Source organism: Lycorma delicatula, chromosome 11 (genome assembly GCF_047948215.1).
Source record: "Lycorma delicatula isolate Av1 chromosome 11, ASM4794821v1, whole genome shotgun sequence".
Classification (NCBI taxonomy): Eukaryota; Metazoa; Arthropoda; class Insecta; order Hemiptera; family Fulgoridae; genus Lycorma; species Lycorma delicatula.
The window spans coordinates 52,007,750-52,029,432 of record NC_134465.1 but is presented as its reverse complement, the minus strand read 5'-3'; the positions used below and the strand labels follow the sequence as shown (position 1 = coordinate 52,029,432).

Sequence of the window (21,683 nt, the reverse complement as noted above, 5' to 3'; positions counted from 1 at the left end):
ATCATCCTCTGAAGTAATACCAAAACGGTAATACCCAGAGGCTAAACAGAAAAACAAGGTGGAGAGCAGCAGTTGTGAAAGGACTTGCCCTAATAGCAGAACACTATTAATGAATGAATTAAGAACAAATCACTCTCTTTTTTTTTTGCTTCTCATCAGTAACAGGAACTGGCTGAAAATTGCAAGAATCATCCTCAATAATCACCTTACCGCTTCTAATCCAGTTATTGCCCATTGTACATCACCATAAATAGTTTTTATACGACGATGAATGTCATTACCATTCACTTTTTCTGCTGTAAAACTCCAATTACTGCAACTTGTTTTAGACGAATTGACTTAGCAAGTATTTTTGACTCCATAACAATAGTGACTGAAAGAAAAATAGAGGCCATGGGGTAAACGCATTTTGAAATGTTAGTAGTAAGGGAATGAACCTACAAGATGGCAACACCTGTGACTTCATGCAATATTTTGTTCATGTTATATTCCAGTGTGCATAATATATATTTCTATTTAAAATGTGAAAAACTTACCAACAGTGGAATTTATTCAATAAAATAAAAAGAAGAAATGAAATCATAAATAAAATGTAAGACATATAATTAACAAAAATTTTTTTACGGTTTATTTTATACATACAAACACAAAATTAAACATTTAACAAATATGTGCAAGAATTACTATAATACGTACATTAATAACTAAAACAAAACAAAAGAAACAACAACAAAGATTGACATCACCATGTATATAACTACATAACATGTTAACCTAAAATTAAAACTATGTAATTTGTAAAAATTATGTTAAATTTGAGGCTAAAAAAATGCACTTAAACTTTGCACTTATCATTGTAATTATATAATAATTTGATTGTATTTAGTGAATCTTTACTTTAATATACTATTATGGAATTAATTATTAATTAAAGAAAGTAAAAACTACAATGGAATGGTAGGTACATATTATAACTAGATGATGATAATACTAATTTAAAGAAAAAATCTTGTTAATCATTAATTGTAATAATCAAATAACATATAATTGTTATAATATTTTAGAAATTATAACAAAATAAACACAGATTATAATTAAAAAACACATCTCCATCAGAAAATTTAAATATATTCTTTTTTAAAACTGCAATCTGTTTAGTTTGTATGAATTACTTTTAAATATGTAATTTTTTTAAAATCTGATTAATACCAATATATACAGTGCTAATGAGCGATTAGCCTAAGGAAATCCAATAAAATATGATAAAAAAGAACAAGCCAATTAAAAGAAAATTATCAGGACTTCAGTAATTTTTTTAGTGGTGATAAGGCAACGATTTATAATTTATTTGGATTCATAATTTAATTCTTTTGCTACTGGTTAAATGACATGAATGGTATAGCTATTACAAACTAAAAAAAAGCAGTAGAATTCAGTGAAAATATCAATTTTCTTTTTTTTAACTTTGTTATCTATTGGAAACTATTCATTAAACGTGTCTTTGACTATTAAACCTTTTTGACCTTGCTTCAAACAATAAAATTTCTAGGCTCTTTGAGATGTTCCAGATTTACACTGTAAAGAGATTCCTTCCTTAAACACATAATCCTTCCTTAAACACATAATACTTGGGAGATTGAACCTTTAAAAATCATGTATATACTCTATGATAGTTGTTAATTCCTTAAAGAAACAAACTTTTGTTACAGGATACGATTAAGCTACATAAATTGATTAGTAATACACTTGTTCATTTATAGGTTGATGGGCTTTCAACTGGATGGATTTATTTGTCTCATACCGTGATTCCTCAAGGAAAGATAACTTTTCTCAAACATCCATTCCTTTTGTCGATCAATTTTTTCCCATTACTAATTTCTGTGGGTATACAATCAAAGTAAATCAGCTTTGGAGGGTTTTATATGCTATCAATGCAAGGAACTCTGTAGAAGCCCTAATGCATTCTTTGTGTTAAAACAGGAATGCTGCTTGAAGTTTGACTCAATGAGCTCCATTTCCAGTCCGGTGACTGTATGGTAAACTTTAAAATTTCTGAAGGTTAAAGCTGGATTTCCAATCCCTTCTAAAATATAAATAATGTAATTTCGATTGTTCATTTATAAGAAAACTTCAAAATTAGTAAAAGAAAAAAAAATAGAAGAAACCGGTTTTAATTTAGTAGTATCTTTTGAGGAAATTTCAATTATTTGATTTTAATATTTATTTTGATGATTTAATAAAATAATTTATTTAAGAAAACATTTTTTTTTCTTAAAAAAAATCTCTTTCATAGGTATGGGAAAATTTGATCAAGTGAGGTCCCTTAATTTTAAATACTCAAATCTATACTACTTTTAAAAAAAACAAAAATAAACGCTAAATCAACACTTAATTTCTACTTTTTATATTCTGACACAAACCTAACAATACAAGTATACATATGCATGTATATTATAAAGACACTCCACATGTCAATGTGATGTATTTATTTTTTTTTGTGATAAGACTATAAAGCTCAAATATAATTTAATAGTTGATCTAATAGTTAACTAAATAGTTTAATTTGAATTTCTTAGTACAATGTAACTACAATGATATGAATAATCAAAATATACTGTTAAACAAATGTAATAATCTATTTTAAACTAAGTTGTATAACTGATGTACTGAAATGGCTATTGCATCATGAGTAACAGCAGCTAACAATGAATTTATTTGTTTAGATAAAGTTACAAAGAAAGGATAATGAAAATTAGGCAAAATTAATAAAAAAGAAGACAAAATTTAAGTGATGTAATGAATTAAAAATCTGTGATTACTAATTTTATGCTGTTATATAAAACATTTCTGAGAAGTTAGATGACAAAATAATAATCTAGAAATTAGGTAAAAATAGGAAAATATCCAAATAATTCTGAATTGATCTACAAATAAAACCAGAGTAATTAATATTTCATTTGACAAATACATCGATACACTGTTTAAAGACAAGATTTGAGAGTTTGTGCGATGATAAAATGACCAGAAGATTTATATATAACATTGAATAAACTGTATATAAGTAATACATTACTAGTGGAAAAAAGGAAGTCTACATTTCATTTACTGTTCTAGTCATATGTTTTTATTAAGTTAATAATTCTAAAAAGCACATGTACCATTTCGTTCTACAGTAATTAATGCATTTAGTGTAACATACAGAGAACTTGTCAATCCAAAGTAACAAAGTAAAGTTGAGAAGCATATAAATTAGAGAAGTAATTTATTAGTGAGATCATCCAATAGAAGAAAAAACCCAGACAATATCAAAAAATCAGATATTACTCAAATTAAAAGTTTATGATGGTTTTGTATCTTGCAAGAATGGAAGCGGATCAAACTTAAAAGAAGGTTTTTAAAGTGGGGAAAAAGGAGATAGAGACCAAAAGGGAAATGAATGAGAATGTATGAGAGAAAAGGAGAAATTGGGATGGAATCAGGACTTTGGCACAAGATTGGAAGAATTGTTAAAACTTTGAGGTATAAGAGTACAGAGTAATTATACAAATATTAAAGAAGACTGGGAAAATTTGACAAGCAAAGAGTAAAGAATATATGACAATAAAATGTGTATAAAAAACAAGAATGATATGTAAAATAACAATTGAAGTTCTTCAAATACGATTTTACATGAAAATGTTGAAAGTTTAATATAGTAATAAAAAAACAAATTAGGATTTAAAATAAATTGGGGAAGAGAGAAGTATACAGCGAAACTTTACGGTAGAATGGGCTATGTACTCATACAGGTTTAACAAAGCTGCTTCAACTGGTTAGTTTAATGGGTAAACACTACAAAGGAAAACAAAAGATTAAAATAAATAACATTCAACCGATGATGAAGAAAATATGTTAAAAAAAAGAAGAGGGGAAGAGAACTGCATAATATCAATCAAAAGGTAGACATAAACAAAAAAGCTAATAAGATCTATTTTTATTGGTTTTTATACACTTTTTTCTCAGCAGATGTACCTCAAAATTACAATACACTATTAAAATTGCATTAAAGTTAAATGCATATGAAATACACAATAAGTGATGTAAAAAAATGAAATAAAAATTTATATCTTTTAAATGAGAAAAACTTTTTCACTAAAACAATTCAAAACAATCCAGAATTAAAATAAAAAATAAAACTACTTACAAAATAGATTTTTACAATTATATTCTTTTTGTTGAAAATCTTAATATTTTAACTACTGTAGCTGATATTGGTCCATTACTGATTTCTTAAGCTTATTTTTACATTTACATTAAAATATATGATTTAAATATTCATTATCACTGAGCAATTATGTATTAATAAAATAATATAGAAATAATATCTTTTGTAGTAATCTTAAATTAATAAACAGTTCTTTAATTTTTTAATAATAATGTGAATTTTCTCACCAACTGTATAGAGTTGTAAAAAACAAAAGAATCTAAAAATTATGATACACAAATTTATTTCAAGGTTTAAAAAAAAAAAAAAAAATTAAATCATTCTTTATATACCTTGTATTAACGATATTGAACAATAAAATTACACAATGAAAATTTTTATTTAATTTTATTTTTATGAAAACGAACTAAACAGTCAATCTTTCTAAAATAAATCAAAATAACTCAGAGAAAAAAAACTATTGAATAATATTCTGTTAACTAAACAAAAAAAAAAAAAATGGATGAATAATATTTACAATTTAATTTGGCATTCAACAGCAGCTTACATACTAGGTATTAACAACGTTTGTTACCACTGTGTTTAATATTCAATCGTATTCTCTTCCTTTAAAAATTACATAAGATAATTAAAACAATTTAATGAAGAAACAGTATGAAAAGTCTAAACATGATTAATAAAGATCATAGAAACAAAGAAAATAATGGGCAAATCATAATGGTAGAATCTTAGATTATTTAACAACATACTAGTTAAATACACATGCAGTAATTCATTTTTTGAAAGATTTCTGAACTTTTAATAGCAGTTTAAAAATGCTGATTTAAATAAGATGTGGTCATTGTTAACTGTTAAATTCTATTAAAAAAATTCTTTAGCGAGTTTAAATGTACTTTATTAACTTTAAACCAGATTATTACTATACCATAATTTTTTTTTTAATCTTACAAATAATTTACAGATTAGACTTAATTTAAATCACACACCTTTACATATTTAAACCAGTATATAATAAATAAATATTTATCGGCATAAATTAAGTAAATGTTTTTATATGTCTGGTTAAAATGAAAATACTGATATTAGAAAAGTAGCTGTAACTAACAAAAAATTATATAAAAACACTCTTATTTATCTTACCAAAAAGCGGTTATAAATGAAAAAGAAAATTAATTCCTTATGGCTAGAGAAAGTTTTAGCAATAATATTTAGATTTACAAGGGAGGCAGTTGTCAATAATTTATAAAAAATGATTAAACCTACAATAAAAATTCAATTTACACTAGATTCTAGTAGCATTATCAAGAAACTCTGTAAAAAACCCACAGACAAAATAGACTGGTGAATTAAAAAACAGATGATTTGGTGAATTGACGTTTATTATAATACTAAAGAGAAGGTACTTAAGTATATAAAAAAAATTTAATTCATTAGAAAGATTAACTTAGTTTCTTAGTTAGCATTACATAAATAAAACTATTTATAAAAAAAAAAAAAAAAAAAAAAAATAGTGTGAGTTACAAATATTAGTATAATAATATGCTGGATATGTGTATATATATTATAACCACCATCAATAAAAAAAACGCAGATGACTCTTCTAAACTTTTTTTTTGCCTCAAAAGGACTTCTTTGTATGCCAAAAGCTTGGATAAATCTTGTAATTACCAACTTTTACAATATAACGTAGCTTTCATTACATTGTAAAATCCTGTATTCCTCCAACACAACTGTAAACGACTCAAATAAAATTTACAGATATAGTATAAAAATAAATACACAGAATACAATGGTTTGTTATATTAATTGGCATAACTGACATGATAATCTAATATTTCAATATGAATTATCACTTACTGTCATGTTACATGATAAATTGCTACATACAGATGTATTTTATGTATAATTTTTAATTTTAACTCTGCTGCTGATGAAGTTAACAACTTATACAGCACTACAGTTGGTGGAGGAATCGTTTACAATTATGTAAGGAGAATGCAGGACCTTAAGATAGAATGAAAGCTGTTATATTATAAAAGTAAAAAATAACAAGAAAATTTAATCAAATTTGTTAAAGGCAAAGGAGTCCTTTAGGATCAAAGAAAATGTTTTGAAGCAAGCACTGTTTTACTGAAGACGGTCATGGTACTAGTCAAGTTAATTTTGAATCACTCCATCCAGAAATATATAGATATTATTTTATGTTTTATAATTTAGCTGTGTAACATTTCTTCTATCACTTTTTTTTTAAATGTTACAAGAGATTATAATTGCTACTCCATAACTAATATTATGCAGAATAAGTTATACACATAAATCTTTTAAAATAAAAATCATCCTGGTATTTTGTTTTAAAAATAACTAATAAAATATAGTAAATGCATTTTTATAAATCATCTTATTATAATCAAACAAAAAAAGAAGAATATAAAAATAAAAGAGAAAAAATAAAGTAATACATAACAAAAACAACCACTTTTTCTAATAATTACGAAAGAAAAAGTAAAAAAAAAACCAATATCCTTATTTTAAAAAATTTTGAAAGTAGCATAATAATTCATTTCATAATTTAAAAAAATGAAAAATTAATAAAAATTCCATTCTTTCTCATTTTTTTAAATATTCTCCTCCAGAGAAGATTTAAAATTAAAATGGAGGAGTAATTCTTATTGTTACTGTGAGGGCTGAGCTTGTTGTGGTGCCAATCTACATGTTATTGCGACAAGTGAATATAATGAATTTCTTATAAATGAAGGCATTCCTGGTTTAGCTGCAGTCGATTCAATTACAAGACGTAATTCATGAAACATATTCCTAGTGTATGGGTTACGTCGTGAGTTATATCGCAAAGACAAGAAGTGATAGTATACAAACGGTGTCAATATGCCGGCTCGTCCCCTGTAAGGGAAAAAAACAATAAAATAAGTATTATACAACAATCTACTGCTACGTCTTTAATCATGTAATGATATTTAAATTAATGAATCAGCTGAAATTTTTGGTGGATATCAAATCTATTAAAAAAATATCACCTTTATTGTTGCATATAACCGAAATGATATCCTTTCAAAATAAAACTCCAGTACTGCAACACGGGAAGGTTTGTTTGTTAAATTTCCAAACTTTTTCAGTATAAAATGCTCTGCTTAACTTAGAAGGTATTAGGTCTTATTGCCTTCAAAGTAGTGTCCTACACTTCAAATGCACTCCCCCCTATGTTTCTTCTACTTTTCAAAACATTTTCTAACTCATCACTCAAGTCACACTGCACAGTACAGTTAGCAAAATTTCCCTTATTACGTTAACTGACTAAAAACATCGATCTTTCAACTTCATTTTTAATTTAGGGAATAAAAAAAAATCCATTGTGCTAAATCAACTGAATAAGAAGGATGTGGAACAATTGTCTAATGTTTCACCAAAAACTGACTGTTACTGCTGCCACCTACCAACAGTAATAGCACTAATCTGTTACTAATGCTACATACTGCACAATTTAAAAAATTTGGAGAATTTATAGACAAACCTTGTACATTTAAAATTATTAATTTAACAACCTAGCAATATATAATGGTTATTAAATAAAATAAAATGTCACTCACTGTTTTTTTTTTTTAATTCTATCATATCAGCACTTTAGAAGTGCATATTGCTTCATAATGTATTTAAAATCCTTTAAAATTTAAAAAAGAAGTTATTTCTTCTTAGTCAATCAGACTGTAAACATCACAATTTTAACAATCTGTTTCTCCTTCTTTAAATTTTTAAGTTAATTAAAGGCTTTTTAATTTGATGACGTAGTGCGCACCATGGAAATGCTAATATGAGAGAATTAAAAAAAAACAAAAGTGATATTTTATTTGATAATCTAAAATTATGTTTTTTACTGGGATGCCATCTTTGACTCCAGTTATAACCATTTAGTATATTGCTAACTGACTGTTCAATACTTATAAAATATTATATAAATAACCTCCAAGCATTTTGCCTACGTTTATAATGACTGAAAGTAACCTATTATGATTTTAAGGTCACTCTAGGAAAATAGCCTTCTTAAATACATCAATCATCCCATGACAGGCTTATCGAGGAGTGAGAAAGAAAGTGATTTTTCATTGCCTTCTTTAATAAGTCAAATATACTATCACACATATATACATATGCATAAACATATCAAACCCACTGAAATGCAGCTGAATTCAGCACTAAAAATCACATCTTCATTCTTGTCACTACAGGTCTAGGTATATAAGATCATTAATAAACTATTTTACCAAATAAAATTGAGCCTTTATTCATCAAAGCCCACAGGAAAAGCTGGCTGTCCCTACCATTTCAGTATAATGCTGAAGTAATGGAGCAAGAAGTTAACTAACTTTTTTGTGAATTACAAATCTATGATTACATTAACTTTATACAATAAATAATTAACCAAAGTAATTTCATGTTAGTTAACATTTTGTGAAGTGACAATTTCAAGATAATTATTTTGAAATTACCATGCATAAAACATAACCTAAACAATTACACAAAATGTTTTTCAACGGCCTAAGATGTGACAAATCAATGGATGTGAGAACGTTTAGTATCTTTATACATATAGCCAAGTACTCAATTCAATTTTTATTCCCCTTTTACACACAAAAATACACACGCACTTAATACCAGTTGTCAATAAATACTTACATAAAAATCAGGATAATAGTGAATGGCATTAATATTATTTCAGCAAAGGCGATAAGACGAAGAATATTTCGTGACTGAAACTCTACAATTGATATCAATAATCTTGCGCCCCACCATGAGTTTTGTCCAAGTGTCTTTAAAAAAATATCATATAAAAAATAAATAGTTGAACATACATAATATATATATATATATATTGTAAAAAATACACTAAAACATTAAAAAACTATATTAAAATTAAAATTTGTCACTTCTTCAAACTACTCAATAAAAAGGTTATTACATACATACACACGCACACAGTGGAGTCTCAGTAGTCCTGCACGTCAGTAATCTGGAATGTCCAGTAATCCGGCACTAAAAATATAGTGATGCATACACATTAGATGAAGTACTTCTTAGTAAATTGTGCATTTCGATAAAATTTTTGTGACAGATAATATAAATATGCATGAAATATATACTGTAAAACATGTATATAAAAATACAAGCAGTACATATTGTATAAATAGGCCTATGTGCATGCCTGTTAAAATGTAACTCTTGTAATGATAACTTGGAAATGATTTTTTGTCATATTTAATGCACCTACATTAAATGAGATGAAGAAAAAACATTGATGCACATGAATATCTTTTATTAAAAAGATTATGTGGACAAGTTTTTCTAGAATCATTTATGACAAAAAAATCAGATTCTTTTTTTCAAGTTCGTGCAACTGAAAATTAGTTGTCACATGAGTTTTATTCAATATGTTAAAATAATTATAAGATAGTACTGTAAAATATTTTATTATAAGAGTGTAGCCTATTCAATGTTATTGTTTTATTCATCTGTAAATGTTGTGTTCATTGACCAAATATCGCGCAATTAAAATACTGCACAAATACTGTAATTTTTTTAATTTGTAAGAAATGTTATTATTTTTCATTGGTTTTTTTTTTCTTGTTAATAATAACAAAATATGATTTTTCTGGTTATTGCCTACATATTATTTTTTTAAAAATCCAGAATTAAAATTTAAAATTAAAATGTAATTTAAAATTCTAATGTGTTTTTTAAAGATCTTTTTTGCTAATACTAACAATGCCATGTAATGTACTAAATACGATTATTTTGTTAATATTAATCTAAGATATAGTTATTACAATTATGATTATTTTAATAAAAAGACAGTAATTTAGTTAAAACTCAAATGTATTTTCATTATTTTCTATAAATAGTACTGAACTATACAGTAGCATTATATGCATTTGCAAAAATCCATTAATCTAGCACCTCCTTGGTCTCAACCAGTAATGGATTACTGAGATTCCACTGTGCATATACAGGTGATTCAAAGAAACGGGAAATTTTGAAAGTTGTGTTGGTAGCCGTGGGCAATTTGTACCACTTGATAAGTGGCGCCAGCCTCTCTAACCTAACCTGCCATTTAGTTGTCATCGATCCTTGGAGTGGTGCGCAACGAGCATTTGCTATCAAAGCGTTTTACAAAAACAATGGCAGTGTGGAGGGAGCGCATAGAGAATTTTGCTGTTATTTTAATCTGGGACGGCACGATCGTGTTCCATCAGCACATGCAATTAAAACATGGATATCTAATTTTGAGGAAACCGGTTCGCAATGAAAAAGAAACCTCCAAGCCGTGAGCGAACCGTCCATACACCACAGAATGTTCAAGCTTTACAAGATGCTGTCATACGAAGTCCACATCGGTCAATCCGTCGTCTCTCAGCATCTTTACAATTGTATAGTTCAAGTGTTCAAAGAATGCTAGTGAAGGACTTGCAATACCATCCGTACAAGTTGCAGATCGTCCAGGAACTGAAACCGAACGATGCAGTTGTGCGAGCACAATTCTGTAATGTAATGCTTCAGAAGATAATGAAGAGTTTGTTCACGAACTGTGGATGTCAGATGAAGCGCATTTCCACCTCAGTGGATTTGTTAACAAGCAAAATTTCAGATACTGGGCACAAGAAAATCCTACGCAGCTACACCAGCGTCCGTTGCACAGCCAGAAAGTGACCGTGTGGTGTGCTATGTCATCTTACGGTGTTATAGGCTCTTATTTTTTTTGAGGATGACAACAGTCTTGCGATTACAGTGACATCGGCTCGTTACGTAGCCGTGCTTGAAACCTTTGTTGTGGAACAACAAAAGACATTTCCACTGATTCTTAACACAGCCTGGTTTCAACAAGACGGAGCAACGTCACATACTGCATGAATATCGATGGCAGCTGTACGCCGATTGTTTGTACAACGTGTCATTTCACGAAATGGTGATATTAGATGGCCTCCCAGATCGCCTGATCTCTCAGCTTGCTTTTACTTTTTGTGGGGTCACCTTAAAAGCCAAGACCTGTTAATAGACCTGCTACAACGGAAGAACTGAAGGCAAAGATCCGAGAAGCAATTGCGAAACAACTTACTATAATATGCTTCATCCTAAATTATCTGTTCTATATAATCCAATCTTTGCTCTTCTATTATAGCTTTTAATATTCTTTACATCACTAAAAAACCAATCGCCCACATATATTTTTGAGTCATGTCCAATACACTTTTCTATTGTTACTGGTGGCATTCAGTTATGGTAGTTCTGTATGATGAATTAGCACTTCAAAAAGTCTATAGGACCTTCCTGTGCTTACTATTTCCAGTTATTTAGACTTTTTTTAATTTTCAATTTGTGATAATTTTCCCTGTTTTCAAAAAGGTGAGAATTATTTTTTATATACTTTTTTTTTACTCTCATGTAAAAATAACAATTACAGAAGTAACAACATATAAAAACAAATACTATATTATTTTCCTCCATTTGCTTCTTCTGTAACTGACAGTTATAATTACCAATAATAAGTTTATTACACTTTATTGATAATGTTATTTGTTTAATTTAACATTTATATCTTTCCCCTGAAACAGACCCTCATTGGACATACAGCAAATAAATTATTCAAAATATTTTTGAAATCCTTCGTGGGTAGCTTATGGAAAATCAAAATATCATATGCATTTACCAAATTCTAAGAAGTTATAAAAGAAATATGAAAGCATTGATAATATATAATTTAATTTATTTACAGTGTAATCTATATAAATAAAAATATAAATGTTCGTTTATTCAAAATCTTAAATCTTCGAAAGTTGTTCACCGATTGCTTTGAAATTTTGACACAACATTGCACTCGAATATGCACATGTTTTTATATAAAATTACGCACTTTTGACAGAATATCTAAAGCAACTTTAAGCCAAGGGATTACACGAAAACCACATAATATTAAAATTATAACGAGAAAAATAATGGCATGATTATCTGTGTCAAAGCTCATAAGAAGTATTCATAAAATAAAGTAATTTTCAGTAAAATGGATTTATCATATTTTGGGAAATGATTGTTCAAGAAGTTGTTTTTCTGGGAAAATGTATGGTAATCAGATGATTTAACCTTACCAACAGTTATTTATTATTCTTATTTCAAGGTTGTATTAGTTGTGCTTTTTATCAAAATTCTTCTTATATACATGTATGAGCAATCTGATTTCTGAATTTCAAGATAAAATACTGATAGTTAATTTATGAAAGTATGATCTGGCAGTTTAAAGCTGGAAGGGCATCACTGTTAAAACATCTTTGAATCACAACATGTCAATAGTATAATGGCTACACTAAATTCTGTCAGATAATGTAGATCAACATTATAGGCTCCGTTATCATCTTTGCTTCAAAAGGAGGGTCAGTCAAGTAGTCAGGGTTCAATTGCTCTAGGTTCTCAAGCTGTACATATATCATACAACAGTAAATGTTTTGTTTCTACAGTTTGCTTCTTCTATATTTAAAAAAAAAAAATGATTTAATACATTTTTAAGAATTTTAAAGAATATTTTTTAACATTTAAATGAATAAAATCTGATTTTTCAATAGTTCGTAGTAATTTCTTCTGAAATGCATTATGATTATTTTAAAAGACTTTTTCCCCAGTTTTTTAATTTTTGGTAGATTTTTTATTTCATTATCTTTAATTGTAATTCTATTCCTACTCCTTGGTCAGAAAATTTATATAAGAACTAAGATAAAAAAGGATGTTCTGAAAAAAAAAAATAAAACAAAACTACTCTACCTCTGTGGCAAAATGGTAGTGTTCATTTAGAAGACTCGGATCAAATCCATATCTGGTAGGCATCTACTTTTACAAGTTACAAACTTCATATCATATTTATATACAGAATATTTAATTTTTTCTAGCTAATAGTACTTTTAGAACAAAGTAAAATAAATGTAACTATAATTTATATTCTAAAAAAGGAAATGATAAAAAAAAAAGAATTATATTTAATTTTATGATGCGCACTGCCCTTATTTCCAGTGAACCCTGAATATAACATACTTCAATGAAGACATGGTGAGAACATCGTAAGCAAATCTGGAGCTATATTTACACATATGAACCTAAATGAACAAAGACAAGCATATCAATCAGACTATTATATCAAGCAAATCAGTTACATACTCAATAAATCACCCATCAATTTATTTGCTAATTATTATTCCATTAAATAACATACAATAATACTTACATCCAACAATGATAATGAGTAACTGGCAAAATGTATCAATGAGAACAGAAACGTTGGCAACAATGCGAATGTGACGGGTGATACATACAAAAATATAATTGAATAAAACAGATAATGACAACTGTCTTCTAACAACAAAATTGTGAGAAACTCTCTTGAGAATGAAACAGCAGGTAGTCGCTGATGAAGTCTTATCGCACTGGTTGCACCATTAGCGAATAGCGCCTTATAATATACATTATATGGATTTCTAAAAAGAAAGAAAAAATTATTAATATAATTGTATTAATAAAAACAGAAAATAATACTAATTTTCTTTTTATCTCTTACTTCAGATACAGAAATGGCTAACCCACTCACTGTCATGAACGGTACACAAACATATATGTAATTTCAAGGTTAGTGCCATTAAAATATGAAACTGGTTACAGCAATCTCTTCATATAAAATTATTTTACTAAAAAAAGTTTTCTCTAGTTTTAAATAGAAGCTTTTATTTTGTTCTAAACATAGTGAACAAATAGCATGACGATAAACTTAATTTATAGTACAACTGAAACAATGTATATTTCTAGTTTTAACAACTCTTGTTTAGCATATGTGTTGTGATTGATATGAAATCTACAAACACTAAATTAAATATTTTTAATAAAAATAAACAATTTTACTTTTAATAAATTCAAAAATGTCTCTGTTTACCGGCCAAAACTATGAAGTAAAACATAACAAAGTTTAATATGGAGAGTAAATTTATAAATATTTAATCTTCTTTTTTGATAAACTAAAGATTGAGGATTAATCATAAAAACTAATAATCCCTTAGAAAATTCTACATCTTAAAAACAATATAGAGAATTTGAAGAAGAAAAATTACGACTTGATACAACTATTCAAGATGAGAAAATAAGATTATAAAAATAAAATTGAATATATCTTTTAATGTCATTCTATTTTTATGATTTTTCAGCAGAAAGTTTAAACAATGGTGGCATCACTGTATGAAAATTCTTCACTGATGGATAATGACGGAGAGTAGTGTTTGTTTGTCCTATTGGTTTTAGTCATTTTTGTCGATACATTTAAACATTCTAACAGATTACAAACAATATGTATTTACTGGAGTTCCATACAAATAATGCATTTTTACATAGAAGCGGGAACTTGTTACTTAAACTAACATTTAACCACAAATAATCACAATGTTATAGGAAAGTCTGATCTAATCAAGACAACCAATATTTTAAATTGTTTAATTAGGATTTAATTTATTAAATCATTAATTCAAATTAAATTAAATTAAGATGAATTTAGATTAAATTAAATTAATTACTTAATTAAAGAATTCAATTTATTAATTAATTAAGATATCTTAATTAATATATACTTATTTCAGCCTGCGCTGAAATAGGTACATATGTATAAGAATATGTAGAAATAGCCTGGTTGAAAGTCAATGATCATACGCTTTAAAAGCTTTAGTAATTCTGCGCACTTCTGTGCATGCATAATTTTATTTGTGTAATATATATCTTGATCCCAGCTGACTGTATAATGATCTTTATATCAGATCCAGTCTGCAAACTGGCTTTTGTAAATCAAGATCACTGTACAATGTATGAAATGAGGCCAACAGGTTATTTTTTTCTACCTGTACAAAGATTTCATTTTATCTGCAGCTAATGTTAATTTCTGAAAACAAAAAAAAGGTTTATTTCACTTATTTAAAAAGTAGTTAAAATGATTTTTTCAAGTTGCAACGACTATTGACTTACCAAATAATTTATGAAATTAAAAGCTTTGAAAAATATGAAGTCCATTTATGAGAAACTTCTGAAATTAGTAAAAAAAATTAAGCAAATGGATTTTATTTTTATTCAACGATCAAATAATGTACTGTTTAGTGTTACAATTAGAGTTCCGTAATTCATTTGTTTCATCACCACTCCAGAGAGAAAACAGCAGTCAAGTGAATGGCATCATTCTCAATCACCAACCAGACCAACAAAGGTCAAGTCACAGCCATTTAGATACAAACTGATGGCTACAGTCTTTTGGGACCAATCAATCACACTGCTGATTGATTTCATGCCATATGGAACAACTATAATGCAGAAGTCTACTGCGAAACTCTACATAAGTTACGGCAGCCATTCAAAAACGGTGACATGGGCGGCTGACCAACGGCATCATCCTGCTTCATGATAATGCACATTACAATAACAACACAATTAACATGTGTATGATAATCCACACGTTGTGGGTCTGACATGAGATTTACTGAAAACATTTGGATGGGAAATTTACGATCACCTACCACATAGTCCAGACTTAGCTCCTGATTACAATTTGTTTGAAATTGAAGGAATTTTTGAGTAGTAAGCAATTCGTGGGCAATGAACTTAAAACTGCTGTTAATCAGTGGCTAAATGGACTGGCGGCAGAAAAAATGATGATGGTATATTGAAGTTAGCGTATCGTTACGATAAATGTCTTAATTCACGGGACGATTATATATAGAAGTGTTTAAAGGGTATGAAGTTTAAAAGAAATAAAAAATATTTATAAAGTTTTCAAAATAAATTTTTTTACAATGAAACAGTCTTTACTTAGAGATAACCTCTTGTAAATTATATCTTGATTCATAATAACAATAAAAACAATAAATAAATATAAAAAACTTAAGTATGAAGTAAAACAACAGGTCAATAATTATCTACAACTATTTCATTATTTTTCAATGACAGCTTAGAAGTCTTCTGAATTATCCAGTTGAATGAAACGATTTATATTAAAATTTTGCGATTGAATATGAATTCATTGTCATTGAATATTTTGTCACTGAATATGATTTCAGTAGAATAGTATCTAAAATTACTTCACCCTTTTATCAGAAATATGGCTAAACTAGTCAAAAATATTCAAATAATTTTAGATAGTAAAATAAAAACAAATTTACAGAATCATTAAAAGACTAACAGATACACTTAAAAGATTTTTGTGTTATTTAACATTAAAAAAAAATTAAATTACGTGGAACAATACATATATTAAATAAATCAAATACAAATTTATACTATGCTTGAACGTAACTGTTAAATAATGAAAACAAGTTTACATGATAAAACCACAGACCAAAGAGAAATACGAAGATCAAATCAAAACAAGGTCAACATCTAATTTAGATTGCCTTGATAATAACAGCTAGACATTTAATAAATTAGTATAAGTATAAAAAAAAACTGTTTTTAAAGTATATATTTTTTTAATTTTTCCAATAAGATGTTATAACAAAATTGCAGATCAATCAATCTAATCTAAAGTATATATGATTCCATAAGGGTTTTTATTGTAACAAATAGATATAAGGCTATTAAATATATATAATTTTTAAATTTACCTTGCAATATTGGCTATACTTTTTTTTGAAGCAAATGACAGTGCATATTACTACTTTTGTTTCAATGATTGTTGTCAAATACATTTCTCTCTCTCTCTCACACACACATGCAGAGAGAGAGAGAGAGAGAGAGAGAGAGAGAGAGTGAATGGAGAGAAAGAAAGAAAGAGAGCGTGAGATAGGTTGGTGGAGAATTGGGTAGAGGGAAAGAGAGATAGCGTGGCAAAGGGAGAGCTAATTTATCATTTTTTCACATAATGTTACTATTTTATTCCAATGCTAAAACTCCTTTCTTTTTAAATAAAAAAGACTAATTTTATAAACATAAAAATTCTGATATTGTTTACAAGTATAAAATGACAAAAACAAATTATAACTTTTTAAAAATAATAATAGAACACGCACTATAACAAAACATGATAAAATGAACTAAAGCAACCGACTTCACAAACAAACATGAACTTAATAGAATATTACACCTGTGTGCTCTAATGAATAAATAGAAATGTTCCCTTTGTTTCATTATAATTTCTATAAACTTTACCAATGAGCTTCAAATATTATATACTATTAATCACTGAATTACCAAAGACTGCTCAAATCAATAAAAGAATTGAACAATATAATTTGTAAACAATGAAATATGATTTTTACACTATGTATAGTTTTCAAGAGTATAGCTTATGGTATAGTTTATTGATGCCCTTTTGCGGAGTAGTAGAAATGGAGTGTCCCTCTCTCTAAATTCAGCATAGCAGCTTCTGCCGACTTGAACCCCAATTGTAAATAAACTCAGAAAGTAAGAATGCTTTTCTCCTTTCCAATGACATAGCTGTGTGTAGAAGGATACTTAATTCATTCTTGAAAAACATCATCTATTTGTATTCTCACACGGAAATATGTACCAAAATTTAATAAAAATTAGTTTACGACTTATATTTCTCATCTGGAGTATAACAATTATTTTCACTCAAATGAACTTTTTTACTCTGCATAATCAGAATTAAATAACATGGAATTCCTCTCCACATTTAAATATATTAAAACATTTTTAATTGTTTTTGTTTATAAAAAAAAAAAAAATTGAAATCTATTCTATCTTCATCTCTTCCGCCTTCATTAGGCTTGATTAGTCTAAATCCATAGACGTCTCGATCTATCTACATCTTCTTCCATCTGGCTTAAACTACGCAAGCAATGGCAACAACCTATGTTGAGGCATTTGTAACAAGTGAATCATCCAATCGTTTCACTTATTGATTGTACCTTATTCTTTTCAAGAATGAATTCATTCCTAATAGAAATTCTTTCTTGTACAGCTCTTCATGCGTTGTGGGAATCTCATCACCACTTGTATATGAGAATTATCTGATTTGCTCTTGGCCCATTATTTAATAAAATCTAATTTGGGTATCCTTCCTACTCTGTCTGACCTTTCATAGTATGATGTATCAATCCACAAACTACACTAAATTTAGTCAATTTTCCATTTATATCTTGTTCATGATTGAAGAACAAGTCACACTCCAGATATTTGAAGTTTCCCACCTATTCCAGAATATCCCCATCGATGACTATCTTGGAATATAAAGGCATTTTCCAAAAAAGGCCATAACTTAGATTTTTGCTGTGAAATTTTCATGTTGAATTTTTTACTGATGAGATGGGGCTGATGAACTGCCATTTGCAGCTAGTCTTCGCTTTTTGTGTACAATAATGGCAACATCAGCAAACGCTAAAATGTTAAAAAAACTCCTTGTTCAGACAGATATATATTAAATAATGTTGGTGACACTGAACAACCTGGTCGAAGACACTTCTTTATCTTCAACTCTCCAACTACCTTTCCCATCTCTTGCATCAATCATAACAGTCATTTCAGAATACAAACCAGCAACAGAAGTTACAAAATTTAGAATTTAAGATTCCATCTTAAATTCATAAATAAATGTACCTCTCATTTGTTAATGTATACATTAAATGGCATTTCTGTTTCAGAAATGTAAAAAATCTTTCTTTTGTTTATATTTGAGGAAAATACAAATTAATATAATAGTAGTAAAATTGTTATTACTATATATAATAATTATAATGTAAATTTGTTTTTTCTAATTTTTATTTTTATTTTAACCCATTTGCTTGAGAATTTCTCCCATAAATATAACTTCTAAAAAATATATTTTTTAATTTGAATAAATGAAATTATGGATAAAAAGCAATGGAAAAAAACATTTAAACAAATTTTCAAATTTTTTATCAACAGCTTTAAACATTAATTGATATCTTACAGTAATTAATTCAGAATTAGAAAGATTGTTTTTTTCTGTCTTATAAAAAATTTTCAGTTCATTTTGATGGAAATTTTTTTATAAATAAATAATTAAACGATCGCATATAAATGTACATAAAGTACTTGTTAAGTAAACAAACAATAATAAAACATACAAAATAGACAATATAAGGATTAACAAACTAATGTATGTTGTAATGAAACAAGTTGGCAAAACTATTTTAAAAATCTAAATTTACTAACAGTTAAATAAATTGTAATTTTTAACAGATTAAGTAGGAATATATAACCCAATACATCAGAGTAATTACAAAACAAAAAGAATTCTGATATATTATTTGGATTTAGCTGACATCCAGCAGCAGTATTTGGTTTACATTGTATTAAATCCATTTAAAAAATGCGTTATGAGTTGAATTTGACAAAACAAATATGTGCATTACAGCAGCAAATGAGATTCATGAAATATAAACAACGGAGTATATAAATTCATAATGAGCAGAGCAACACTCATCAAAGTAAGCAAATGGGAGGTTAATTTGTGATAAGTTTAGAATGAAGGTAATAATTTTTACACTGAAAATTTTTAATTTTGTGTTCTTAATGTAATGAACTATTGTTATACTATTATTATTGCAATATATATAGTAATATATGTTACCAGTTTTTGTGTAAAACTGCTTGTTATTCTATGTAAAAAATACTTGTGTATTGTAATAATCAAATGATATGGATTATAGAGAAAGTTGTATATTTTGATTTGTATTTTACAAGCTGTATTGTTTTAAATTTAGTGAACCAGTAGAATAAATTTTCAAGTGAGAACTTGTTATTTAATATATAAAACCTTAACCCAAAAATCTAAAATTTAAAACTAATAGGTTTCAAGAAAGATAAGGATCTCAGGTGTAATATAATTCTTACAGTAGATAAAATGTAACCCTAGCACAGTGTGTATAATAATCCTTATTGTACTGGTTTTATTTATTGTAATTAGATATTAAAAAAAGTAATAAATATTACAGTTCTAATATGCGTGTGTAATTTTTAAAAATAACTTTATATATATTTTTTTTTTGGCAGCTTTCAACTTAGCCCGATTCTGATTCAATTCCACTCAAATTAAACAAGAAAATGAACCTAGAGACTTGAACCCAAGACTTCTCAACTATGAAAGCGAAAAGTTTGCCACTTGGCTACTGTTACTGCCATGAAAGGGAAAACATTAGTTTTCCCTTTAAGATATATTTGACTAGTTCACTCAATTTAAAACAATACAGCTAGTAAAATACAAATAAAAAATAAAAAGAAAACAATTTTTGAACTAGTTCTATAACTTTCTTTTTGTAATCCAAATTACACTATTATTATTATTATTCCTTTTTACAAGTATTTACATATAATAATAACTTGCACAAAAACTAATATTATAAATTAACATCTATAATAATAATAGTATAAGTAGCCCATTATATTAAAAACACAAAATCAAAGTTTTCAAAATGAAGATTATGTCCAATTTAAACTTAACTCAAATTAATCCCCACACCCCTTTACTTTGATGAGTGGTTGCTCAATATGAATTTATATGCTCCTTTGCTTATTTAATGAATATCATTTGTTGCTGTAATGCTCATAATGCATTTAAATGGATTTAATACAATTTAAGCTTAATATTGCTATTTAAATGTCAGTTAAATAATCTACAAAATATACTATATCAGAATTCTTAGCGTTTTGTAATTACTTTGATGTATTGGGATGTAAACCCTATCAAATCTCTTACACATTATATTATGTTTAATTGTTAATAAATTTATAATTTAAAAATGCTTTGTAAAATATGTTTTCCCACTTGTCTCATTACAACAACACGGAATAGTTTGTTAATCCTTGTGTCTTTTGTAGTTTGTTTACTTAAAGTACATTATGTATATTCACGCGCAATTGTTTAATTATTTATTTTATAAAATTATTCTATCAAAATACACGAAGGAAGAATTATCTACTAACCAGAAAAAAAAATATGATTCCAATTTTGAATTAATTACAATAAAAAAATTAATTAATTTAAAATTATTGTTTTAAGCCGTTGAAAAAAAATTATATATTTTAAATAAGAAAAAAAAATTAATAAATTTGTTTAATGTCTTTTTCTCGAGGCTTTTTTGTCCATAAATTAATTTTACAGAAATTTAAGGTTACAGATTTCATAAATTAGTTTATGAAATCTTTTTTTAGAAATCTTATATATCGGAAAAAAATCATATAAGCAATTGGGTTATAACATTTACAATTAAGAAAAAAAAAATTATATTATATTACTTTCCCATCTAAGGCTAAAGCAGAACTGTAGCTGAAGAAGGGAAAGTATTATAATGGTTAATTTTGGGAATATTCAGTTTTCACCAGTTCTTGATGTTTTGACTTAAGCAACCTAAAAACCGGATGGAAATTTTCCAGATTTCGTATGTACGTGTGTGTGTGTTTGATGTTGGAATCTAAATCACCCTACTGGATC

General features: G+C 27.2%; 1 protein-coding gene across 2 annotated transcripts in view; it reads right to left on the bottom strand.

Moving 5' to 3' along the window:
• Nucleotides 1–605: 605 nt before the first annotated feature.
• Nucleotides 606–21,683, bottom strand: part of Kr-h2 (transmembrane protein 33-containing Krueppel homolog 2) — a 48,130-nt gene continuing 27,052 nt past the window's right edge. For both annotated transcript variants that reach the window (XM_075379140.1, XM_075379139.1), the window contains 3 exons: nucleotides 13,476–13,725; nucleotides 8,891–9,024; nucleotides 606–7,102 (listed from right to left, as the gene is read on the bottom strand). In XM_075379140.1, coding sequence (XP_075235255.1) covers nucleotides 6,877–7,102; nucleotides 8,891–9,024; nucleotides 13,476–13,725 — 610 coding nt within the window. In that variant the 3' untranslated portion in view covers nucleotides 606–6,876. The remainder of the gene's footprint in view (nucleotides 7,103–8,890; nucleotides 9,025–13,475; nucleotides 13,726–21,683) is intronic.